The sequence below is a fragment of the Doryrhamphus excisus genome, chromosome 17, assembly GCF_030265055.1.
Source record: "Doryrhamphus excisus isolate RoL2022-K1 chromosome 17, RoL_Dexc_1.0, whole genome shotgun sequence".
Lineage (NCBI taxonomy): Eukaryota > Metazoa > Chordata > Actinopteri > Syngnathiformes > Syngnathidae > Doryrhamphus > Doryrhamphus excisus.
In genome coordinates, this window is record NC_080482.1 from 11,473,474 (window position 1) to 11,500,104 (window position 26,631).

The window sequence follows — 26,631 nt, forward strand, 5'->3', positions numbered from 1 at the left end:
ACTATCTGTTGTATCTATCCGTTCACCCATCTTATCTGTATCCATAGCCGTACTCGGAGTGGGCGGGGCATAAACCCGAAGTGGGTGTGGTGGTTTAGATCTGGGCTTGAAGGGGACCTATTTTGCTTTTTTCCACTTTTCTGACCTATAAATGTAGTTAGAATGTTGTATTCCCGTGTTAAACGATGCCAAATGTTCAGATAATGAGGTTTACGTATGTGTGCAAGTGATCCTTGAGACTTTATTCTTGAATTATTTATATATATTATAATTATTTCAAACATTGAGCTGTGTGAAGTTGGTGATTTATGCAAACATGGCAATAAACATAACAATAATGTGTTCAGTATTACAGTTTTCCAACTGACTTATATCACCAGCCAAACCACCGGAAACGAGCAGACTTATGGATTCATAATAAAACCTAATCACTCCCCAACTTGTCTGCATCGCTTTGAGTGTGTTCTTTTTCTCACCAGTGGAGGGCGCTATGCTCTGTGTAGCTGAAAGGCCTGCCAGACGGCTCCAGACATCACCATGGCAACCTGAGCTGATGATGCTGCTACAGGTGGACGCACACACACACACACACACACACACACACACACACACACACACACACACACACACACACACACACACACACACACACACACACAGCATGACGATTCAAGCGACAGACAAACATGAAGATGAGAGGAAAGAGACATACACACCAGTGTCATGTATGAGAAACACTAAAAGACCACCATGGCAGACTTTTCGGTCTGAGCAGACAGACGGGAGGTGCGGGGGTGCGTCGGGGGCTGAGGAAGAAGAGCAGGGAGCAAGAAAATGAGAGACATTGCAGAGATCTTTCTGACTGCTGTTGCCATGGTTACATGTCTGCGTGCCACTCAGCCAAAGGAGCATGACGAGCATATTCGAAAACACAAACTAACATGTTAGTATAAAAACAAGCCACCACTTAAATATGTCTTTTTTATGTTTTACAGAGATCATTTCCCATAAGGAGCACAAGGATGATGGAACACTTCATGAATATTTTCCTTGTATGTTCGCAAGATGAATAAGTAATAACGATTTATTGTCTTTGCTTAAAACAGATCTGTTGTGTTCATTTTTCAGCCCTTTGTATTGAGTTGTGGACTCCTATAGAGCAGCTACACAAAATAACCAGCACAGAAAGCTTTCTGTGTTCTTCCAGAATCTGCACCTATTCAGCTGTACTTCTTTGGATTTCGTGTTTCCCACGATAACAGCCTGTTTTAATGTATTCCACCCAGACTTGATAATAAACGGCGATTTTTCCCAATGCCAAGTGCATATAAAGACTTCTGGATTGTGCCTCCAACTTTATAGGAGTTGATAAACGGCAATTTATCTTTTTAAAATGTCCGCTTTTAACATACAGGCATATGTGTTGGATCCTGAATCCAATCCGGAAGTGGAGACTGGACAGTCCGAAGTTTCTCAAGAAATGAGGTTACTTCAAGACGTTTCTATATGGTAAGTCGCTATAGCATTTTAGCGTTTTCTACGGCATCGGTAACGTGTAATGTGTTTTGCGGGACTACCAGTGTGTAAAAACTCGGGTTGAGCCACTAATTGTGATGGGAAAAGGCTATTAGTAACCATGCTTCCTCTATGCTATAATGCTACACAGACAAGTGTGTTTGCTCCATGACTTAGACAAAATAAACACAGATAGGACACTGATAAACTGTTACTTACTGAATCACAACAGGGAAGACATCTTGGAGAAGCTTTTGGCTTTGCAAAGGCAGATGGCTCGATTGAGAAACCAAGAATGGCCAAAAAGAGTAGCTGGGTATATTGGAATGTTGCACTAACCCAAACTAACTACTTAATCTGTATCTGTAACACTTTGTTATATTTTGAGGTAATTCCGAATACACTATATTATATTATGCATAGTCTAAATAATATTGTATTATACACATAAATAAACAAAAACAAATCATTCTCATTCATTTTCCACCACTTATCCTCACAATGGTCGCGGGGGTGCTGGAGCCTATCCCAGCTGTCTTCGGACGGGAGGCGGGGTACACCCTAGACTGGTGGCCAGCCAATCACAGGGCACATATAGACAAACAACCATTCACACTCACATTCATACCTATGGACAATTTGGAGTCACCAATTAACCTAGCATGTTTTTGGAATGTGGGAGGAAACCGGAGTACCCGGAGAAAACCCACGCATGCACGGGGAGAACATGCAAACTCCACACAGAGATGGCCGAGGGTGGAATTGAACCCTGGTCTCCTAGCTGTGAGGTCTGCGTGCTAACCACCCGACCGCCGTGCAGCCCCCAAAACAAATCAAATACAATAAAAAAACTTCATAAATAATATTACATTATATCATTGGATGTGTGTATCACTGGAAGTGTTGAAATAGATGATGCTAGTGAGCGTAAATGAAATGGAAGCAGTCCAGGCCAGCAGTGGTGTGGTTACCGTGGATACAGAAAAAAAATGTGGGAGTTGTTGTTATATCATCTTTGAGGTGCTGCTCCACCCCACTCATCATTGTGTTGTTATTGTGTTAGTGTTAGTGTGAGTGTGCATGTTCTTCAGTGCCATGCTGGAGCATTAAAGGAAGTTCTCAGCATGCGCTCTCGTCCAAGGTGACCCCTCACAAGAAGATGTGTCGTACACGGCGGTTGATCGATGCTTGTTTTTTTTTCTTCCTGGTAATTGCAGCAGTGATCTTCCTCTTTGCCTCATCTTCCTCACCTACACAGACTCGGTGTGGCGTCGTTGGATGTGCTGGATCACAGTCTGAACACATAGTTAACGTGTAGTAACAGTGATGATGTGATCGACTGGTGATGGCAGACTAGTATAGACATCAGCGTGCTACGTCATTTGTTCGAGTTAATGATTAACTTTTTGCATGAATGTACGCCATGTTGCAAACATCCATCAGGGTGACTCAGCACCACATATTGGGTTAATGATTGACACTGGTTAGCACCGAATACACCTGACACCTTATTAGTGCACACAATTAACACCTGACTTCTTATCATGCCTTTTCTGGAACCTTCCACCTTGAGGTGAAATGAGGTACATCCTTATCTCACGTTCATTCTTCATTCATTTTTGAACTCATTGCTTAAATTGTTTTCACTATATGTTTATGCAACCTTACACCCTTGCAGTGAGAGATGCTCCATATTGTTTTTTCCTATTGATATCTCATATCTGATATCGATATAGACAGTAGCTCTTCCCTCAAACTAATGTCATTATGCTTCTTTTACCGTGATGTCACTTGATGTCTTTTACATATAAACAATGTTTGCATGAGCAAAATAACACAAATAATACAATATGTTATAGAAAGAGTGGCAAAAAGCTGCGTGTGACTTTCGAGTGATTCATGGTTCTCATTAGTAGTCAGTGCTACTATTTAGTTGGAGCCGCATTCAATCGCAAAACGTAACACTTCACAGCAGTGGTTCTCAATTACTTTCTGTCATGACCCCCCCCCCCCCTTCTCTCCACACCGTTGTGAATTTATAGCGTCAGTATTGTTTAAGCATGGTAAAATAAAGATGCTGTGTTGCCTAATTGGGGCGCAGACCTCACAGCTAGGAGACCACAGTTCAATTCCACCCTCGGCCATCTCTGTGTGGAGTTTGCATGTTCTCCCCGTGCATGCGTGGGTTCTCTCCGGGTACTCCGGTTTCCTCCCACATTCCAAAAACATGCTAGGTTAATTGGAAACTCCAAATTGTCCATAGGTATGAATGTGAGTGTGAATGGTTGTTTGTCTATATGTGCCCTGTGATTGGCTGGCCACCAGTCCAGGGCGTACCTCGCTTCTCGCCCAAAGACAGCTGGGATAGGCTCCAGCACTCCCCGCGACCCTCGTGAGGAAAAGCGGTAGAAAATGAATGAATCAATGAATGTTGCCTACTTGCATTACAGTCGTCCTTCGCTACATTGTGGTTTGAATATCGCTACCTCCTAGCTTGTATTTTTCAAAAATGGATTAATCACCACTGGCACTGTATGGCAATGTGGCCTTATCTGGAAGATGTTGTGCCTACTGACAGACAGGCACATGGTCTCTTTCATCGTGATGTTTGTGCGAAACTGCAGTTTTACCCTCTCCACTAGTTATGGCCCAAAGATTGCTGCACCTCAGAAATGGCATCCCACAGAGATCAGTCCTGGCTCCCCTCTTATTCAACATTTATATTGTACATGCTAGCAACATTGGTCCAAAAAATTTGCACATGTTGATGACTTGGTGGTCATGCATTCTGAGAGAAACTCTTATCCACTTATGTATCTCCAAAAATGGAAGCTGAAGCTCAGTGTAACCAAAAAACAGTGACAGCAACCTTCCACCTTTACGACAAGGAGGCACAATGTGAGCTTAATGTCATTGTTGACGGATGATCTTTGCCCTTCTCTGCTGCAACAAGATACATTGGCATTAAGTTGAAAAGGGCTCTCACAAGGCTGACAACACTCATTGGGCTTTTGAGACGGGCTGAGGTGCTGGCGGCATGACCTTCTGCACAGCTACCCTTGCTTTGGTCCACTACGCCACTGAGTCCTGCACATCAGCTTGGTGTCGTAGTGCTCACACTCAACAAATAGACAAGCCAATTAACAATGCTTTGTTAATTGTGTCCCATAATTTGTATGTATTAGCAAATATCCAGTCAATCTGAGCTTCGATGCAGGATAGCCACACTGCCACTAGCATGCCGAGCACTAGCGTCTCCTGCACGACTGCCTCCTGTCTGCTCCTTTCGGAGGATGCCGGCAGGTTAAATCGACACACCCATTTGTTCGTGCTGCACTGGAATTGCTCAATGACCTCAGTCAGTCAAGTGGCATAGAAAATGGATGGATGGATGGATATCCTGTGTAAATCATACTTTGACATGTTTCTGTATGTTTTAGTTTGACAGTGCGCTGAGCTAGCATTGTTAGCAGAACTCTAACATACTTACCAACCTTGAAACCTTCATTTCACAGCGCGGACATACTGAGCTAGCTAGCTTGTTGCTCTGTGGTGGATGCTTCAATTTGATGAGGTCTCACTCGCATGCTAATATCAGTAACGGCAAAAAAATATGACAACATGACATGACATCTAATTTTTATGCCAATATCAGCTGAGAAAATCGGTATTATTAATCCGTACATGCAACACTAAAACGACATGGCGTAACCATGGTTTCACTGCAGACGAGAACCAACACCGTTCGAAAAGGAAAGACTCCGGTTGCCTTGGTAACAGGAAATATAATATCATCTGTGTCAGTCAGCCAATCAGAATGCTCGCCCTGTCCGCTCAACTTATTCGTCAACATATTGCAATGGTGGCCATGACACTTTCTAATAGCGCTAAGCAGCTTATTTTTTCTTCTTTCTTTTGAAAAGTAACAAGCACGTTACGTAACAAGATCATGTCCCATTTCAAATTCTGATCCCCGGGCTGGATGCAAAATTTAGCAACAACATTATTGTTGTTGTTCCGTTGTAATGCTGGGTCTCGACTCAGAGGACAACCTGGAGCCTTGTGTGTGTGTGTGTGTGTGTGTAGTTGTGTGTACATGCTCCCTGTCTGCCTCACGAGAACCAATCGAGAGCCCGGCGGGCTCCTGCTGCCGGCCGCTGATAAAATGTGAAATTGAAATGTTTTCCAGCACCCGAGCGGCATTGCTTTGAGGAATCCATCTTTTATTTGTCTCTGAACACCTGCTGCCTCCTGGCACGCCATGAAGGAAGAGACACCGAGACGGAGGCTGTGCAATGTTTTATTCCAAAAACAAGGAAGGAAAGCGAAGCCTCCGGCACAGACAGGACACATCAGGAAGCGCGCACGTCACGTCTACCATGCACGTCTGCCAGCTACATGCACACCACAAAGCCAGAGAGAAACTTGTGCGACTGTTTTTTTTGGGGGGGAAGGGGGGAAAGGCCACAGCATCACGAGAACATGTCACATGTCGCCAAAAAGATTCCCAGGAGGAGGAGGAAGAGGAGGCGGGGAATGTCTCTCTTTGAATGACATCACCAGGAAGGCCAAGAAGACTGTAAACAATCTACACTATAAGGCTGACAAGAGTCACGGCGTCAGTTGCTAAAGGGTCGGATGAGAGGAGACTGCGGGCAGTGACGCTGTAAGAAGAACATCTATGAGGCACACGGTACAGCACAGGAAACTCAAGGCTGGAAGGTCACGTGACACCGCCACCATTCGTCTGTCCTAACTTCACGTTAAAGGGAGGTCTTGTAACGGTGTCAAGAAGACGAAGAAGAAGGCGTGAGAGGCCTTGGAGGAGGTCGACTATGCGGGACAACACTGATTGTCTAACTCTAATAAAGACGCTCGCTTGTAAACTCGTTTTGCAAAGTCAAGAAAAAACATTTGGACCCTGTTGAGACGTTCCACACACAACACGGAGGAACGAGGTAGTCCACTAGTGGCGGGGGGAGGGGCGGAGGAGGTCTGGCAGCCATTCTCCCGGTGACTGAGCAGCCATTGTGATCTTGAGGAGGCGGGGCCAGAGCTCAGACGATGCGGTAGTCGAAGGTGTCCTTCTCGGTGTGGTCGGTCCAATTAGACGAGGGCATGCTGCGGTACGGGTCCAGCAGGATGCGGAAGCAGCGCACGATGAGGAGGGCCAAGAAGATGAAGAGCAGCAGCACGAAGACGAATGCCGCCTTCTGCTCCAGCGTCAGGTAGGATGCCGCGTGATGGCCGCCGCCCGACGTCGACAGCGTGCTGCTGAAGAGGCCCTCGGCCATCCTGGGCACATCCATGCTTGAGCGTCGCGGCTCCAGCTCTTTGGTGGGCGCTCTCAAACCTCACAGGGAAGACGGGCTCGGAAGAAACAACCTGGTGGACAAAAAAAACACAAATGTTACATTTGATAGACTGGTCCTGACTGGTCACATGGGCTGACATAGCAGGGTCAGCTAGGTAAACAATAACATCATTACGGGGACACACGCTGTAGGGCACCCATGCACCACTGCACCACTGCTTGGTACCAACATCCATCCATTTTATATGCCGCTTTTTATGCTGGAGCCTATCCCGAGAGGTGGGGTACACCTTGGACTGGTCGCCAGCCAATCACAGGGCACATATAGACAAACAACCATTCACACTCACATTCATACCTATGGACAATTTGGAGTCGCCAATTAACCTAGCATGTTTTTGGAATGTGGGAGGAAACCGGAGTACCCGGAGAAAACCCACGCATGCACGGGGAGAACATGCAAGATGCCCGAGCAGGGAATCAAACCCATCTCCTAACCATACTGTATATCATGTCTGGAAAAAAGTCACACTGTATGTCCTATAAAGTCATACTACTGTACATAAAAAGTATACATCATGTCCCAAAACATGTTATACTATGAGTCCCAAAATACTATATACTATATCATATGTATGTCATACTATTTCCTGTAAAAAAGTCATACTCTAAATCAGGGGTCTCAAACTCAATTTACCTGGGGGCCACTGGAGCTAGGGTCTGGGTGAGACTGGGCCGCATCAGGTTTTCAAAAAAAAAAATGCATTTATTAAAAACAGAAAAATATACAAACTTTTTCAGTGCTTTGGTTCCGATTTTCTACAAGAAAAGCTCTGATAAAACATTCCACTGTTCTCAAATATCTTAATTTTTATTTTTCTGCACAAAATAAGATGAAAAATAAATAAACAAATCAAGAATAAAGAAAATCAATCAATCAGTACTAAATAAATATAATAATAATAATAAAACAGCAAATAATAAAAACTTAAGAAACCACATATAGTTGGTGGGTAGACAAATTATTTTTTTCAGATTAAAATGAACAAAGCATTATTAGAGCCCTGTAGACATGACAAAACACGACTATAGTCACATTTATACTCTTTTTATTTACAACATATTGTGCAACTGCAGGGTCTTGAGACACATGCTAACTCACAAACTAGAGAGCTAGCGACCTAAACGGTAGCCTTCAAGTTATTTCCTTTAAACTTATATAGCCAAAAACTTACCACTTCCACACGGATAGGGAGGATAACTATTAACAGTTATTTAACCTTTAACATGAACATTAATCAAACGTAATAATTTTTTCTGGGTACATGATACCATACAGCATCCATATCAAACTTGCGTGGGCCGCACTAACATTAAACTTTCATATCAAGGCGGGGACCTAGTGTCCTGCGGGCCACATTTGGCCGCGGGCCGCATGTTTGAGACCCCTGCTCTAAATCATGTCCGGTAAGGTTTGGAACGTACCTTAGTTTTAGGGTCAGAGTTGGGAAAAGTACATTTTGGGAAAAGTACATCAAAATAGCTTTAATGATCTTAGGAAACATAAAAAGCTGCATGCAGGCAAATTCTTTAAAAAATTCAAATTCTCAGGCTGTAGCGGAGAGGCTTCTCGGGTTGTGAGATCGTCTCCCAGGATGCACTGGTGTGGAGCGGTCAAAGGTATGGTGTGTTCAAATCAAAGAACACGGAAGGTTGTCCTCTTTTGGTGATTTTATTTAGGTTATGATGTGGTACTCTATGCATTCACGCGCAGCATCAACCTGGTGATATGATGTATGAGGCTCAGGAAGGCCCCGACATGTATAAATTGTTCAACCGAAAAAAACGTCCGCACTGTGGTGCGTTTACTGACCACTGAACACCGTAGGACAAATGACACTCAAAGCTGAGCATACATTCATTCATTCATTTTCTACCGCTTTTTCCTCATGAGAGTCATGGGGGTGCTGGAGCCTATCCCAGCTGTCTTTGAGCGAGAGGCGGGGTACACCCTGGACTGGTGGCCAGCCAATCACAGGGCACATATAGACAAACAACCATTCACACTCACATTCATACCTATGGACAATTTGGAGTGGCCAATTAACCTAGCATGTTTTTGGAATGTGGGAGGAAACCGGAGTACCCGGAAAACCCACGCATGCACGGGGAGAACATGCAAACTCCACACAGAGATGGCCGAGGGTGGAATTGAACCCTGGTCTACTAGCTGTGAGGTCTGCGCGCTAACCACTCGACCGCCGTGCCACCCCACTGAACATACAATGCAATGTAAATGATGGGCTTTCTAACACTGGCCTTTTCTTCTGCAGCTTTGAGGCTGTGGAGTACCCTCCCTGACCACATAAGGCCCCACAAACTGCAGAGGCCTTTAAACGAGACCTTAAGATTAGACAGCAAGATTATTGCGTAATTATGCCTTAGCATAGCCACAACACAAGCTGCAACATGACGTGATGTCGTGGATGAATGATGAATGATGAACTACCATGGGCCTCGGGATCTCATCACAGTATCTGTGTGCATTCAAAATGCCATCAATCAATGGAGCTGTGGTGGTGGGGTGATGGTGCGTTCGGGTGTATGTTATAGACAACAAAGTCATAGTATTATGTGTCATGTGTGTCAGGCAAGCTTTTATTTATAACGTGGCAGCAGAACAGAGAAGTCGAGCACAAACGTATTAGCATGTCTAGCCCTCACTTCCGCTTTCCTTACCCCGCTCCCTCCACATGCCCAAGGTCAAAGGTCACATAAGGTCTCTCTTTTCATAGCTGACTCAGGCAATGAATGTAGCATAAAGTTATGAGTTTTTTTTCCTCCTAAATTTACGACTTTAGTCTCATGTCCATCCATCCGTGCATTTTCTATGTTGCTGGGGTATGCTGGAGCCTATCCCAGCTGTCTTCGGGTGAGAGGCGGGGTACACCCTGGACTGGTCGCCAGCCAATCACAGGGCACATATAGACAAACAACCATTCACACTCACATTCATACCTATGGACAATTTGGACATGCATGTTATGCAAACTCCACACAGAGATGCACAAGCAGAGAATCGAACCCAGGTCTCCTGACTTTGTGGCCAACTTGATAACCACTTGTCCGCCGTATAACAAAAATGTATGACTTTTTGTTTGTTTTTTTCCCCTGATTTCGGAGTTGCCACAGGAGATCTTTTTGATCCGCATACTAATTTAGACTTGAGCACTTTATATTCCGGATGCCCTTCCTGATGAATACCAATGATGCTTCCTTGTGGAGATTCAAACCCAGGGCGTTTTCTCCGAAGTCCTGAACGCTAACCACTACACTGGTTATTTTAATACTATTACTGTTGCTTGTTACTGTTATAACAAGCATTGCCTGAGACAGCTGTCTATGCACAGGAGGGACTTATGTGACCTTTTTCTATTAAATGTGCGACCTTTGTCTTGTAAATGTCAACTTTTGTAAACTTTTTTCTCATAAATGTATGATTTTATTCTTGTACATTATAATTATTTTTGTCAATGTGGCCTATAGAAGTGTGTTACTGGCCTGGGAAGAAGCACATGCATGAGGAGGTAAGGTGCATTTTGGGTGTACCTAATAATTACTATTCTTGGTCAGTTTTGTAGGAATTATGTTGCCATGGTTATGCAATATGATACAAAAGAAATGCACCATGTAGACTTATGCGGCGATATAACATATTTGAGGGTGCTGTGGGTGTGGGTGTACTTAATCAATTGGTTCAGTTTTCACTTTGTTGGCTAATTAGAGATGTGGGAGTTCCTTGCTTGGTGTGGCCTGAATTAATTGCGGCAGAATATGATCTAATAATCATCAAAATAATATACACTATATATAAGCATGTTGAATAATAAGTCCAAAGGCAGCGATTGCACAGCAGGCAGGCCCATAATAATAATAATCTAGTGTAGAATAATCAAATAGAATAATTCAAGTCATTGCTTAACTTTTATTTGTTATTGCTGTTATCACAATAAGGCATATAGAAAAGAATGAAGTGTGCTGATGTCAATCATGTACATACTCTTCATGCAGCTAACAGGTGTACCTAATGAAATGGCCAGTTGATCTTCATGGTCGTGCTCGTGCAGGAATGTTGCTCATGAATGCAAATGACAAAAAATATGTTGTCTTGCCACCAAAAGTGCCACTGCGCGTGTCACTGACCTGGTCCTCTCCTTCCTCTTCTTCTTCTTCTTCTCGTCGTCAAGAAGTCACATTCCGCAGGTTCGATTCCCGCGTCCAAACGAGCCGCCTCTCTGTCTCGGCGCACGGACCTCACCCTGGCGCGCGCCTGTGTGTTTGTGCTCGTTCTCGGGCACTCTGGCTGGCGGGAACGGAGCGGTACCTCGTCGCTATGAGCAACCTGTTGCCATGGCAATCCTCCAGCGAGGTGATGTGTTGCAAGCGAATGAGTGAACCCCCCCCACGCACGCACGCACACGCTGTAAATATGAGCCAAATAAGGGCATTAAGGAATGTGGGAGTGTCCCCTGGGGGGTTAAAGGTTACAACGTGCATGATGTTGAAGGTTATATCATCTACTGTATATACTCTATACCGAAGCTTCCGCTCTGTCAACATGTTGTTCAGCGTCTCCCTCTAGCGGTGAGCATTGAGCACTGCACCGTATTTTCATCCTGTGACTGACAGCTGATAAGCCCACAATGACCACCCCCCTTCGACCCCCACCTAAGTAATCGAAGATAAGTGGAAGAAGCAATGATGCTGTAAGTGGAAGATAAGACATCCACAAATAAAATTCAATTCCACAATCGAAGCGAAGGAATAGCCCGCCATATAGATTACAGATATCAACAGAACAAAAGCCTTGCATTACAAGTCTCATATGAAATACAATAAGTTCAATTTAAATATTGCACAACGAAATAAACCAAATAACATAAGTCATGTAACTTGTGAGCCTATACCAAAAAAGCTGGGATAGGCTCCAGCCCCTCCGTGACCCTAATGAGGACAAGAAATACAAGAACATGAATGAATGATTTTTGAACGCTCTCGATAAACAAAGCAAACACATACAGTATGTGGACCTTTTCATGTACTACACATTAATGACCACAGGGGGTCAGTATGGCACCACTAATAACTTCATTCCATTCAAATGCATTGACAACATTATTCCCCACCTGGTACTAATACTAACAATGACCATAAGAAATAATGAAAAGAGAGAAATCTGCTCCATAATCAAACTGTGAACATCATTGAACCTTTATAACCTACATTTTAACATTCTTAGTTGTCTGGAGGGGCGGCACGGCGGTCTAGTGGTTAGCGCGCAGACCTCACAGCTAGGAGACCAGGGTTCAATTCCACCCTCAGCCATCTGTGTGTGGAGTTTGCATGCGTTTTTCCGGGTACTCCGGCTTCCTCCCACATCCCAAAAACATGCTAGGTTAGTTAGCGACTCCAAATTGTCCATAGGTATGAATGTGAGTGTGAATGGTTGTTTGTCTATATGTGCCCTGTGATTGGCTGGCGACCAGTCCAGGGTGTACCCCGCCTCTCGCCCGAAGACAGCTGGGATAGGCTCCAGCACCCCCGCGACCCTCGTGAGGAAAAAGCGGTAGAAAATGAATGAATGAATAGTTGTCTGGAGTGAGCAAGGTGGAGGAGTTCAAGTATCTCAAGAGTGAGGGAAGGTTGAAGTGTGAGATTGACAGGAGGATGGGTGCAGCATCTGGAATAATGAGGTCTGTCATGGTGAAGAGAGAGCTGAGCCAGAAGGCAAAGCTGTCAGTTTCGAGGTCCATCTATGTTCCCTCCCCTCACCTGTGGTCACCAGCTTTGGATAGTCACTGAAATCTCCTTCACTTGGAGAGGAACCAGTTGAGCTACTTTGGGCGTGTTGTTCAGTCAGATACCTCCTGGATGCCTCCTTGGAGAGGGGTTCTGGGCATGCTCAGCTGGGAGGAGGCCCCAGGTTAGAAGTAGGACATGGTGAAGGTATTATGTCTCACAGTTGGAAGGGATGGCTGCAGACCGGGACGTTTGGGCTTCCATGCTGAGACTACTGCCTCCAGAAGAAAATAGATGGATGGAACACCACCAACCACACTGCATTATCCTTTGTGGAGCTGCCACTGGTTTTACAGATCACAAAGTGCCACAAATTAGACACCAATCTGATTCCCTTCATTAAGAAAGCCTTGAGGACTCATTTGTACAAACATTGTCAACCTGACAATGTCATTTACTCCAATAGTGGGACACAAGGACCTGTCAGGAGGAGGACAATAGTAGAACAATATTAGTTCTACTCAGTATACAATTTGACTCAAATCAAACTTAAATCAATAGTTATTAGTTTCTCAATAGTGTTTGAAATCGGGGGGCAAAAACATTCATTCATTTTCATTCATTCATTTTCTACCGCTTTTTCCTCACGAGGGTCGCGGGGGTGCTGGAGCCTATCCCAGCTGTCTTCGGGCAAGATGCGGGGTACACCCTGGACTGGTGGCCAGCCAATCACAGGGCACATATAGACAAACAACCATTCACACTCACATTCATACCTATGGACAATTTGGAGTCGCCAATTAACCTAGCATGTTTTTGGAATGTGGGAGGAAGCCGGAGTACCCGGAGAAAACCCACGCATGCACGGGGAGAACATGCAAACTCCACTCCCGAGGGTGGAATTGAACCCTGGTCTCCTAGCTTTGAGCCACTGCCCTAGCTGTATCACAAACTCGACCTCTAGCATTTATTGTAGATCTAAGTCCATCATAGCATCATCTGACTTTAGCCATAAACCCTTCCATTAAGCCATAAACCCTTCCATTAACTCTAATCATGGTGATCCCATGTCCTTGCACTTTTACTGAATTATCAGGCACACAAGGCTAAATTATTCACGACACCCAGGGCCAAAATAATAGGTACCACCCAAATTATTAGGTACATTATTATTATGAAATAATACACACATGTAGACACAGAGTGGACATTTGGCTAGTCAGGAATATTTCTTTATTTACAACCATTAGCCACAAATATTATAGTATGTACGGGACTGTTGGCCTCTCAGGGTCCAAAATGTTCCCGCTGAAAAAGATGTTGAAGTTTCACTCGTCTGTCAAGCACCAGTCTGACTGAAACATTGGCAAAATAAAAAAACAAAACCCCGTCAAACTTCCTCAGCGAGTCGTCAGCTCACCGAGACGTGAAAAAAAAGAGAAAAGACAAACTTGTTGTTTATGGCGGAAAGAAAGACAAGTCAAGAAGACATCTTCCCACCAACGAGTCCACTGTCAGAAGGCTACCAAAAAAAAAACCTTGTCTGTAACTTATCTTCAGGCTGCACGGTGGCAGGGTACCGTAAGAGGCGGAGTTAGACAATGCAGCGTGTTGATTGGTGGACAGAGAACGGGAACTTCCAAACTGGAATGGCTGGTGGAAAAATGTCTTGTGTCTGGTGGAGTGTAATAAGGCAAATACAAAAGTGACTTTCTTGCTAACTTCACCACAGCTTACATACACACATACATATATATATGTTCATATATATGCACAGCCACACGCACATACAGTCTATATGTACACGTACATGCATAATAGAAAGACATTCTGGTTAGCAACATGACGACATCGCTAAGGTTTATACGCAAAAACAAGAACCAAGCATCGCAGGCTCCTCCCACTTTCCCCCAGTCTGTTGTGCAACATTAGCATCGCTGTTAGCATCGCTGTTAGCATCGCTGTTAGCATCGCTGTAGTTGTTGCATGTGCACCGGCACACTGCTTCCAGCGTCTATGTAGTGAGTCACGTAGAGAACAATACCAATATGGTACAAAGCTAATCTTTAAGTCGGCTGTCCTCCATTTTTAACACTGCGAGCTAGTAGTTGAATTTGGCCGGCTGGCTGAGGGGCGACGAGGCCGGGATGAAGAGCGGTTTAGGGGGGGCGTCGGGTTTTAGGGAGGAGCCTCGTCGAACGACAGCCCCCCTCTGTGGGCCGTCGTGCTGCTCGATGTTGTAGCTGTGCTGACGGGCTAAGTAGCCGTGTGGAAGGAGGGGGTAGTGGACCTCACCGGCGCTGCCTGTGGAGTTCATGCGAGTGAGGAGCGGGGGAGGATGGTGGGGGCCGCCATTGCGTTGGCTAAAACTGTGGTGGCGAGGAATCCCGGACCCCCCTCCGCCCCCGTTGGGCATCTTAGCGGCGGCGGCGATGAGCGAGTGCCTCTGGGAGGAGTGTCTCCTCTCCAGCGTGGACTGGTGCTGGGGGGGCATGTCGGGGGGGACGTCCATGCGCCGTGTCAGGCTATCTCGAGGCAAAGTGGACGAGCTGTAGTACGGCGCCGATTCTGTTTCCGGAATCTGTGGTTGGATGCGATTAGTGAAGGCGAGCTGCCCCCCCACCCCGCTGGCGGCCAGACCCGACGGGCTGATCAGCTGAGGGGTCTTGGCTCCGCCTCCTTCGTGAATGTGCTTGAGGAGCTCGTCTAAAGAGGTGACCTCCATGACCTTGTGGGCGTACGCGGGATAGGGCTGCTGAGATGTGTTGTGGACTTTGCGGTCATCATAATGGGGGTGTCCCGCCCCCTGAAGCGGACCCCCGTAAGGAAAGACCTGCTGGGGGAGCACAGCTGAGGAGGGTCTGCAAGCATTGTTGCAGTTGTGGTTCTTCTCCCAGTGGTTCTTGAAGGCTTTCATGCTCTTAATGGGAAGCTCTGGGGTGGAGTCAGGAGTGGGAAGACCAGACAGCTCTGAGGGGGGGCGCAGAGGGTGCACAGAGTCTCCCATACTCATTCCATGAGGAGCACTCCTCCTGGGCGGGAGCAGCTCCTTGCTGCTGGTAAACAAGGAACTGTAGATCTTTGGAGACGACACCTCCAGCTTGTCCTCCTTGCTCTCCAGGAGACCATTGAGCTTGGCCAGACTGCGGAGGGACAGGGCGTGCGGGATCTGCACCTCGGGGTCTTTGGGAAGCTTCCGGGTCTTGTGTGCCGCGCGGTTACAGTAGCAGGACACCAGGAATCCCGACAGGAAGGCCCCTAGGACGAAGGCCACCAGGACGCATGCGATGAGGAGCGTGTAGTGGACGCTGTGATTGGACTTGTCCGCCTCGGGGAGACGCCTCACGCCTGAAAACACACAACACAACGTTGAACTTTGGACAACTACACCAATCATGTCAAGCAGGGGGGCACACAAAGACGCTCCGTGGACAAGGCTGGACCACAGCAGCACTTAAAGTCACTTGGAAATATTGATGGAGGACAGCAGTGTGTGTGTGTGTGTGTGTGATGTCCCTGGCAAATAAGAAGCACGTGTCCATTTCTCATATTAACACTTTTTAAAAAAACATGGTTTTCTATTTTCTCCTATTGTGACTCTGGTTTCTCCTTGGCCGTATCGCTAGCCAGGACTAGCGTCAAAGTCTAGACCAGGGGTCTCAAACTCAATTTACCTGGGGGCCACTGGAGCTAGGGTCTGGGCAAGGCTGGGCCGCATCAGGTTTACAAAAAAACCAACAAAAAAACGCATTTATTAAAAACAGAAAAATATACAAACTTCAGTGCTTTGGTTCCGATTTTCTACAAGAAAAGCTCTGATAAAACATTCCACTGTTCTCAAATATCTTCATTTTTATTTTTCTGCACAAAATAAGATGAAAAATAAATAAACAAATCAAGAATAAAGAAAATCAATCAATCAGTAATAAATAAATATAATAATAAAACGGCAAATAATAAAATAAAATAATAAATAATAAAACCACATATAGTTGGTGGGTAGACAAATTATTTTTTCAGATTAAAATGAACAAAGCATTATTAGAGCCCTGTAGACATGACAAAACACGACTATAGTCACATTTATACTCTTTTTATTTACAACATATTGCGCAACTGCAGGGTCTTGAGACACATGCTAACTCGCAAACTAGGGAGCTAGCGACCTAAACGGTAGCCTTCAAGTTTTTTCCTTTAAACTTATATAGCCAAAAACTTACCACTTCCACACGGATAGGGAGGATAACTATTAACAGTTATTTAACCTTTAACATGAACATTAATCAAACGTAATAATTTTTTCTGGGTACATGATACCATACAGCATCCATATCAAACTTGCGCGGGCCGCACTAACATTAAACTTTCATATCAAGGTGGGGGCCTCAAACTAGTGTCCTACGGGCCACATTTGGCTCACGGGCCGTGTGTTTGAGACCACTGGTCTAGACTGTATCTGTTTTAGGGAGGAGACACCTGACACCCTAAATATAATACTTTGGTCCATCAAGGGAGTGTTTAATGTTCCTGTTAAAGATATGAGGAGCGGAATGGAGCTGATCAAAGATTGTCTATTTGCCAGAGCCGCACAGACAAAAGTGTGAAATGTAAAGCATGTGAGGAGGCAGCGGGCGCCATGGCAACGTGGCAGACAACTAAACTCCCGGGAGTCTTTGCAGGCTTTATTGTGTGGCATGTCTGATGACAAAGGAGGACGTATGGTAAAATTAGCATTTGAAGACTTTGACTTTCTTGTCGAGCTGGTTTTGATGAGCTGAGCCGATCTGAGATTCTTCTTTCTCGTCTCGTCTTCCGTCTCATTGACATGCAATCATTCAATCCACGCAACTTTGAACAGAACTTCAGTCATGTGACTGCACTTGCTAATGAGCACATTAAAAAGTCAGAAATCATCTTCTTCTTCACCATGTTTGGATTTCATTAGAGAAGATGTCACTCACTGTCATTGAGCTCCTCATCTCAGAGACAGACGAGGACCACACACACAAACACGTCCATAGAAGGACAGGGTGGTCCACATCAACACATCCCGTGGGGAAAATAAGTATTTGAAGTCGGTACTATGATTAGTCCATCATTTTTACTGAATGTAACAAAAAAACAATTCATAAAGTTATAAATGAAATGTTTGTCTTCCAGTCCTGTCCCTTTAAGAAAGTACTTCCAACCTCAACCTCAACATTCAGGCCTTTCCATCCTCATGGCAAGACCCAAGAGGTGTCAAAGGACCAAAGGGACAAGATTGCAGACCTTTATCAGACCGGAATGGACTCAAAAGAACAGTCTCTTCCATTTAAAACTCTCCACCACCGTAGGCAAGACCAAAGAGAGGAACTCAAGGAGGTCAAGATGTTGGACCTGCACGAGAATACAATGTACTCAAGAGGTCTCTTCTATTCAAACCTCACCACCACCATGGGCAAGACCAAAAAAAGCTGCCAATGGATCTGAGGGGGTGTCAAGGACATAGATCCGCATCACGGCAAGACCAAAGAGTTGTCAAAGGACCTCAGGGACAAGATTGGAGACCTTTATAAGACCGGAATGGACTCAAAAGAACAGTCTCTTCCATTTAAAACTCTCCTCCACCGTAGGCAAGACCAAAGAAAGGACCTCAAGGAGGTCAAGATGTTAGACCTGCACAAGAATACAATGGACTGAAGAGGTCTCTTCTATTCAAACCTCGCCACCACCAAGGGGGTGGGGGATCTGAGGGGGTGTCAAGGATATAGATCCGCATAAGAGCAAGACCAAAGAGTTGTCAAAGGACCTCCAGGACAAGATTGTAGACCTGCATTGGATTGGAATGGACTCAAAAGAACAGTCTCTTCTATTCAAACCTCTCCACCACCATGGGCAAGACCAAAAAAAAGCTGCCAATGGACTTGAGGGGGTGTCAAGGATATAAATCCGCATAAGAGCAAGACCAAAGAGTTGTCAAAAGGACCCCAGGGACAAGATTGCAGACCTGCATTGGATTGGAAAGGACTCAAAAGAACAGTCTCTTCTATTCAAACCTCTCCACCACCATGGGCAAGACCAAAAAAAAGCTGCCAATGGACTTGAGGGGGTGTCAAGGATATAAATCCGCATAAGAGCAAGACCAAAGAGTTGTCAAAGGACCCCAGGGACAAGACTGCAGACCTGCATTGGACTGGAATGGACTCAAAAGAACAGTCTCTTCTATTCAAACCTCTCCACCACCATGGGCAAGACCAAAAAAAATTGCCAATGGATCTCAGGGGGTGTCAAGGATATAGATCCGCATCAGGGCAAGACCAAAGAGTTGTCAAAGGACCCCAGGGACAAGATTGTAGACTTCCACAAGACTAGAATGGACTTTAAAGAACACGGTGTCTTCCATTCAAACTTCTGCACCACCATGGGTAAGACCAAAAAGTGGTCAAAGGACCTCAGAGAGGTCAAGATTGTAGACCTGCATAAGACTGGAAGGGACTCAATAGGCCACTATTGGTGCAATAATTGATGAATGGGAGATGATTGGGATGATTGTGAGAAAGGGGAGGGAGCAACCCAGACTGACAAGGGAGGTGCTGGTTAATGATGCCAATGATGTCAAGGGAGTTAATGATGTCAAGAGATCCTGAAGTGCCCCCCAAACCCCCCTGCTGTAAAAAATACATGTACAGGCCCGTTTGAAGAAATGAAAGTGAATTTTCTCTCTTATGATATGTCCAGCGAGTCAAGAGTTAAACAAGTTTTTGTTGAAGTGTTTCATTTAATGAGGAAGCTTACCATGCCGTGTAATTGTTCTTTCACCAACACATGACTGCCATGCCTCAGGCTTCACGCAATCAGCGAGCGAGTGAGACCACCACGCTACACTAACACAACCTTCACAAATTCAGCACATCTGCCGGCTGATACACACATGAACAATATTCCACGTCAAAGGCAACGTTCCCTGGCAGGTTGGTTGACGGCTCCATCAATATTTCCAAGTGACGATCAGTCACACTCTCCCCTGATTAGCTGCAGCTGACCGCCAATCAGGAGGATCTTTCCTCCGCTTCCGCTGCTGCTGAGTCAGCGTCGTCAAACATGACAAAGCGCTTGGGTGGTCCGGTCCGTTAAAGGGACGACAGAAGCGATCCAACCAGGAAGAGCACATGCAAGCTCTTCACGATGCTAGTCTTAAAGTGACAGTCCACTCCGACCTTTTCCTTTCACGATGTGGACTGTAGCTTTAAGGGGAAGGGGTCAGGTGTTAGTCTATCAGGCGGGGGGTCAACTGTATGGGGGAGGGGGTAGGGGGTTGTCTCCTAACACCGTGGGCCCTGTCAGTCGCTGTCATGAACTATGAAATATTTGTACGAGTGCTTTTGATGTATTTCACCACTTCTTTGTCAGCCTCAATGAAGAAATAAATATTATATTTGAATATTTGAACAATGAGTCATGTTCACAGCTTGTTGTCGCCCAACAAGGCAGCAGACGTTTGCATATGGAATTAGTCGTGTCTATGAGGAAAAAGGGAGGTGCTAATCTATGGCGGTGTGCTGACCTTAAATGATGACTTTTGATAATAATTTTCGATTAAAGGCGTACTCACAGTAAGCCATGGCTGTGATGGCACCAGTAAACGGATCAGTGTGGATGCAGGCCAGTGAAGTCAGGAGAGGGAATCGAACGTTCGGCTAGCTTGAGTACGCCCTGTATGTTTAAATAGCGCCCTCTACTGGAGGTTTACTGAACTGTACACCATGGACAGTGACTAACGAGATGAGAAGTTAAAGCTGATCGTTAGCGTGGTTAGCCATTTTAGCAACGTTTCACCCTCGACGACCAATCTCATCCTGCTGCTGTGAGTAGATCAATGACACAGCAGCAGTCAGAAGCTAATTGGATGCCTGCCGGTCACATGACCAAAATCAGCTCTGAACAGGTCGTCTAGAGTGAGACGGCGTCTGTTAGTTGGTTAGAGTATGACAGCGAGGCGTTCAGGGCCCAGCAGTGCTAACCCCTAAGAGGTCCAAGGTCACGGAGGACACAAATCCCTCCCCCTTACCCTCCATCTCCACACCGATTGGCTCCGAGTCAGGTGACCCTTGCTCCCCCATGAAGGGAGGGGCATCTGGACCTGTCCCTCTTTCAGGGTCACCTGCCTCCTTTGGGAATGTGGCGGCGCTTGGGGGTGCGGGATTCCCTGTGGTTGCAGCGGAGGGGGAGGAAAAAGAGGAGGAGGAAAAGGGGGAGGCAACAGAGTGAGTGATTAGTGAAACGTCAATCAACTTTCTGATTGGAGAGGAAACCACGGCTAAGGATGCTAGTTACTTAACGACATTAAACGTCTCTGGTTTGATTAGGTTAGCATCTGATGATAGCATCATTAGCGCCCTCCTGTTGGCAACGTGCTAACTGCCTCGCAGAGGTAAAGCGGCGCTCATTTGTCGTCTCTCTGGCGAAGAGCCAGATGACGGTGTTCGCTCCGAGCGAAGCATCCCGTCATGTCACCATCTGTGCTCGCCAAACTAAAACTTCACGCCAGCTTTTTGGCCGAAGCTTCCTCCTTTCATCTCACTTTGATTCACTGGCACTGTTTCTACGGCGACAACAAAGTGGGGATTATCCGATTCGATATGCGAACGAACGAACGTTTGTATGCTGCCCTTTGCTCTGCGGGCTGGGCATTGTTGGGGTGACAGGAAGTGGGAAGATGGCGCCCATAAAATGCTGGTGTACTACCAACAGAAGTGAGCATCTGAACAGCTGAGCGCTATTTCCGTCTTCAAGAAGTTACGCAGTGGGGGTCCAGCACGAAACGTCAAGTTAACAATCTGACCTTCAATGCCTCCTTAAGGGGACTATGGAATAATACGCTCTATCCGTAAATGCCATTTAGCGGGCACATCAGTTGATGACGGCCATGTTTTAACCATTGCATTCAGGCCAACTGGCTGCCTGGATGCAAGCTTCTGCAAGCTTTCGGTTGAGTGTTGACCATGTGACCTGTCAGCATTGGAGGGGGGTGGGAGGGGGTGTCAACTGACCATAGGCAGAATCTAAAGGCGTGTTCTGCTTGCGTGTGGTCGCCAGGATGTCTGAAAAAGAAGAAGAGAAAACACTTTGAATTATTACGTACTGATAATTGATTATTTGCGTCTTGTTGTTGTTGTCATTGCTCGTTTTAGTGGACAGTCTACAGTTCATTGCCACCTGCTGGTAAGGACAGGTATTGCAGTGCATGCTAGCTAGATGAGCAAAACAAAGAAAAGACACTGTAGTATTTTGTGTTGTCTTTAGTAGGCAAAGACATGGTCTCACCATGACAGGAGTCCGCGTCAAGACCACCGCCGTCCTCCACGTCTTGCTCGAAGGCGCCCCTGAGGACACACAAAGACAACAAGCAATCACCATCACCATCATCTTTGCCCTCCATCCTTCAGCTGCTGAAATGTTCTTCCTCCTCCAAAACTACAACAGAGATGATGTTAGACTGCTGAGAGACGACAAAGATGACGGTGTGACACCAGAATATTTTATTCTCTTCCTGCTGAGTCTTCCTGCTCTTGCTTCCCTTGCCGCTGGAAGCTAAAACTTTGTGGAGAAAACTTTTTTTCTTTGTTTGTTGTCAGCAGCAGGAATAAGACATACACACTGACATTTGGGAAAGTCACCTAAGAAGAAGATGACAAAGAAGTAGAATAAGAAAGAGGTAGAAGAAGAGGAAGGCAAGGCAGAGGAAGAAGTAGAATAAGAATAAGAAGATGAGGAGAGGAAGAGCGTGTGCAGAACATGTCCAAGAGGAGAACAGTGACTTCATCTCAATTACTAAACAAGAGTGGTCGGTGTGACATGTTTGTCTCCATGTGGTCCAATAAGGACTGGAAGAAGATCATCAAAGGGGCGTGGCAAAGTCTGAGTCTTCTTTAGGACAGAATACTTTTAGACGTAAAACAAGAAGAAGCTCATTAATGCAGTTTTGGATGTTAAGAAGCACAGAGAAGGAGGAGAAGAAGGTTCAAAATGAAAAGCAGATGTTCTTTTCCTTGCTTTCCATCTTTTCAGCTCCTCTCTTTTCATTCTCGGTTTTCATTTGTCCCGTTGTGTCGTCCTCCTCCTCCGACTCTCTGGATCCTGGACTATTATTCTGGCTCAGTTCTGTAGCTTTCCATAGTACACGTCGGCTCGTAAATCGAAACAAGACGGCCTTGCAGGGAATCAAAAAGGCGTCTGTCACGTTTTCATCATCTTCAAGTCTCTTGAAGAAAAAGAACATTTCTACAGAAGTTCACTCTGAGGAGGAAAAAGTCCGCTGGTTGATGTAGGAGCAAAAAAAAAAAACACACAGCCAGGCCTCCGCTGCCAATCAATAGTCCTTAGTCCCGCCTCCATAAGTTGTCATTATCACATGAACACCCCTTTACCAGTGTATAATGGTTACAGATGAAATAGAATATGAAATGTCTGCTCCTTAAGTTGTCATATTAAAGAACTCCTTCAATGTGCTTTCTTGCATGCATATGCATATTCACATTTATTTATGATGTCTGTGTCACATGACAGTGTTTCCCATAAATGCATCCACCACAAATAAATATGGCACTGTTTGCCCTTACTCATAAACACATTATAATGGGACTGTCTTTGAACGTAGCTTGTCGTTCGAACGGCTTACAGTAGATGGCGGCGTAACTCTGCTTCTCAACTCACCTCATACACACCTGAGGAACCAATGTTGCCCACTTGGGAAGCATGTTGCCACATATAGCAAGTATTCATACCCTTCGAGATTGTGTTCATTTGGAGTTAAAACTTATTTGTTTTGCATGTGCAAATTACACAACATCTTTGAGCAACTTCTCGTGATATGTAGGAGAGCTTCTAGTTCCCTGAACCACAAATAGATTGCGGTTCAATGAGAAACACTGCATGACGTCTCAGGAAGTAGATGTTATGCTAAAGAGGGGATCATGTGTGACTTACTTGAAGCCTGGTATCATGGCGACGCAGCTTCCTGTCTTCAGCCATACGCAGTATGGATCCCGAGACGACAAGCAGCGTCTGCACGACAAACATCAACATGTTTGGAAGATCATTCTCATCATGAGAGCAAACCACATGATTTTTTAATGGCCAGTTGTCAAATTCATACACACTCACATGTGTGTATTTGTGTTTAGTGAAAAAATGATGCAATGCAGGAAGAGGAAATGTCACTTTGTGGGTGGGGTCAGACTAGTGGGCGTGTCCAAGCATTGGGCAGCTGAGAGGTGACCTCACAGCCTCCACGGACTCTTAATCCTTAAATGAGGTACAGTACGTTGCGGCACTCAGACCTTCATGGGATCTTAAGTACGACTAGACGCTACCCCCCATTTCTCTCCCCCATCCAGCCCCCCCCCCTCGTCCTCCAACACTGGCTGTTGGTCAGTCAGCTGGATCCAATTTTGGAGTGAAAGTGTGAGCGATGCTGAGAGCATCTGCAGCCAGACGTTAGCATGCTATGGGACTTCATCAAGTCCCTGCTGGAGGACAAATCCTTCCTCTCACTTTACACGGCGGTGGGGAGTCGGGTGGGGGGTGGGGGGGTGGGGGGGGTTGTGTGCTGAGGGTATACAGGGGCTGGGAGGGGGTGAGTGAGTTTAACATTCCGCCCTAAAAATAGAATAATGGTGCAGACAAAAAGAAAAGCTCTGACTGAGAGCAGTTTGACATCGTCAGACAATAAATGCGTCCTTGAGGACTAAACCGGTGTCTCAGCGGCGTCCACACTCACGTCTTGCAGGCATTGTAGTCGGAGCAGCGGCTGAGCGGAACACGGATCACGCAGCCCGTGAAGGCCACAAAGAGGGCGTGATGATCTCGGTCCAGCTCCAGACCCAGCACCCGCCGGTCCTCCCCCCTCACGTTGCATCTGGAAGACACCATCCCAAGTAAATCACACGCACAGCACGCGTGAGCACAAACTTTCAAGCGCCGCCATCAGAAAACAAACGGCCTCCAGTGGCGACGCTCTGATGCAAACTACAGAATTACATCACTTGGAAGATGGCGGGGCGGGGAGAGGGGGATCATGCGCCACACACACACACACCGATGACGGAAAAGTAAATGATGATGAAAAAGGGATAAACAAGGAGCAACATATTCTTGGTTGATGTCAGGAAATTGACCATATGACTGAAACAAGTTGAAGCATGAAGACAACGTCATATTTATTCTATGATATACATATTTCATACTTTTTCATCTAAAAAAATATCAGCATTCTATGTTGTACTGCAATGATGTCAGTGCTTGCACTAAGAGATGATTTAAATATGAAACTAGGTAAAACTGTTTATACTGTAAGTATGGCAGGATACATTATATAAAGATATAGACCAGGGGTCTCAAACACGCGGCCCGCGGGCCAAATGTGGCCCGCAGGACACTAGTTTGAGGCCCCCGCCTTGATATGAAAGCTTAATGTTAGTGCGGCCCGCACAAGTTTGATATGGATGCTGTATGGTATCATGTACCCAGAAAAAATTATTACGTTTGATTAATGTTCATGTTAAAGGTTAAATAAGTGTTAATATCCTCCCTATCCGTGTGGAAGTGGTACGTTTTTGGCTATTTATGTTTAAAGGAAATAACTTGAAGGCTACCGTTTAGGTCGCTAGCTCTCTAGTTTGCGAGTTAGCATGTGTCTCAAGACCCTGCAGTTGCGCAATATGTTGTAAATAAAAAGAGTATAAATGTGACTATAGTCGTGTTTTGTCATTAAGATATGCCTTTATTCGTCCCTCAGTGGGGAAATTTGTCATGTCTACAGGGCTCTAATAATGCTTTGTTAATTTTAATCTGAAAAAAATAATTTGTTTACCCACCAACTATATGTGGTTTCTTAAGTTTTTATTATTTGCTGTTTTATTATTATTATTATTATATTTATTTATTTATTACTGATTGATTGATTTTCTTTATTCTTGATTTGTTTATTTATTTTTCATCTTATTTTGTGTAGAAAAATAAAAATTCAGATATTTGAGAACAGTGGAATGTTTTATCAGAGCTTTTATTGTAGTATCGAAGTTTTTTTATTTTTTTTGTTTTTAATAAATGCGTTTTTTTTTTTTTTTGGAAAAATGCGGCCCAGTCTCACCCAGACCCAGCTCCAGTGGCCCCCAAGTAAATTGAGTTTGAGACCCCTGATATAGACTGTATATAAAGAGGTACATGTATTTCGGTATCACTATACTATAGAGGACTATGCTGCTGCATCAAGTCACCATCATACACCAAATGGATGGCTGGGAAATGCCAAGGGTCCATAAAGGTTCCATAAAAAATAAATGTGATGTCCCCACAGTAAGGGTTCGCTTTAAGTAACAGTAAAGTTAAAACAAATAAAGACAAAAAGAAGATGGTAAGGTTAGTACTTGTCAGGGTTGTAGACGTCAATGTCCTCCAGGAGTCGAGTGGCGAAGGACTGGTTGCTTCCCGCTGTCCCCGTGAGGACCTTCAACACGTGGCCGTTGTCTGAACCCAGGAAGAGCACCGTGTAGTTCTTGTTGGGCCCCGCTGATGTATCCACGGTGATCCGCGTCAGCTTAAACCTGCACAAGAAACAGCACATCAAACACAGATGACATTTAAGCGTAGCTAGCAGCAGTGCGATGGTTGTCGTTGTTATCAAGATCGTTCCCATACTAGCAAACAGAGGGAGCGAGTGGGCGGATAGATCGTCGTTTAAATGAGTGAGAAAATCAATCACTTCATCTTCCCGCTTACCATCGCTCCCTCATTCACCTTTTAATCCAATCTCACATCAGCGCCTCCCCTCACGGATCAATCCCGCCTCCACCGTTTCTTGGAATAAAAAAAGAAACGGCAGAACTTTCCTACACTGGCGAGTCACGCTGCAGGTTCCCACGGAGTGGATGGAGATCACACTGAAAGGCACCTTGGCTTCCACGCCGGATGACAGCAAGTGAGTGATTACCCATAATACACTAGAAGCTTCCTACTAGTCA

At 45.3% G+C, this 26,631-nt stretch overlaps 2 protein-coding genes across 7 annotated transcripts in view; both read right to left on the reverse strand.

The window, feature by feature from the left end:
* Positions 1 to 5,835: 5,835 nt before the first annotated feature.
* On the reverse strand, positions 5,836 to 11,187 carry LOC131105430 (cortexin-3). Its single transcript, XM_058053545.1, has 2 exons — positions 11,033 to 11,187; positions 5,836 to 6,900 (listed from the first exon to the last, which is right to left on the reverse strand). The coding sequence occupies exon 2, from the start codon at positions 6,822 to 6,824 to the stop codon at positions 6,573 to 6,575; it is 252 nt and encodes an 83-aa protein (XP_057909528.1). The 5' UTR covers positions 6,825 to 6,900; positions 11,033 to 11,187; the 3' UTR covers positions 5,836 to 6,572.
* A 2,657-nt stretch (positions 11,188 to 13,844) lies between these two features.
* sema6e (sema domain, transmembrane domain (TM), and cytoplasmic domain, (semaphorin) 6E) overlaps positions 13,845 to 26,631 on the reverse strand; it is an 86,119-nt gene continuing 73,332 nt past the window's right edge. For 5 of the 6 annotated variants that reach the window (XM_058052969.1, XM_058052965.1, XM_058052966.1 and 2 more), the window contains 7 exons: positions 26,038 to 26,214; positions 24,390 to 24,527; positions 23,597 to 23,674; positions 21,935 to 21,993; positions 21,661 to 21,711; positions 20,679 to 20,816; positions 13,845 to 15,976 (listed from right to left, as the gene is read on the reverse strand). In XM_058052969.1, the coding sequence (XP_057908952.1) occupies positions 14,730 to 15,976; positions 20,679 to 20,816; positions 21,661 to 21,711; positions 21,935 to 21,993; positions 23,597 to 23,674; positions 24,390 to 24,527; positions 26,038 to 26,214 (1,888 nt within the window). In that variant the 3' untranslated portion in view covers positions 13,845 to 14,729. The remainder of the gene's footprint in view (positions 15,977 to 20,678; positions 20,817 to 21,660; positions 21,712 to 21,934; positions 21,994 to 23,596; positions 23,675 to 24,389; positions 24,528 to 26,037; positions 26,215 to 26,631) is intronic. The other variant, XM_058052970.1, reaches the window with a different exon arrangement.

Bases quoted from the DNA above. Each gene is read 5' to 3' on its own strand.
- LOC131105430 (XM_058053545.1), bottom strand. From the start codon at position 6,824: ATGGATGTGCCCAGGATGGCCGAGGGCCTCTTCAGCAGCACGCTGTCG.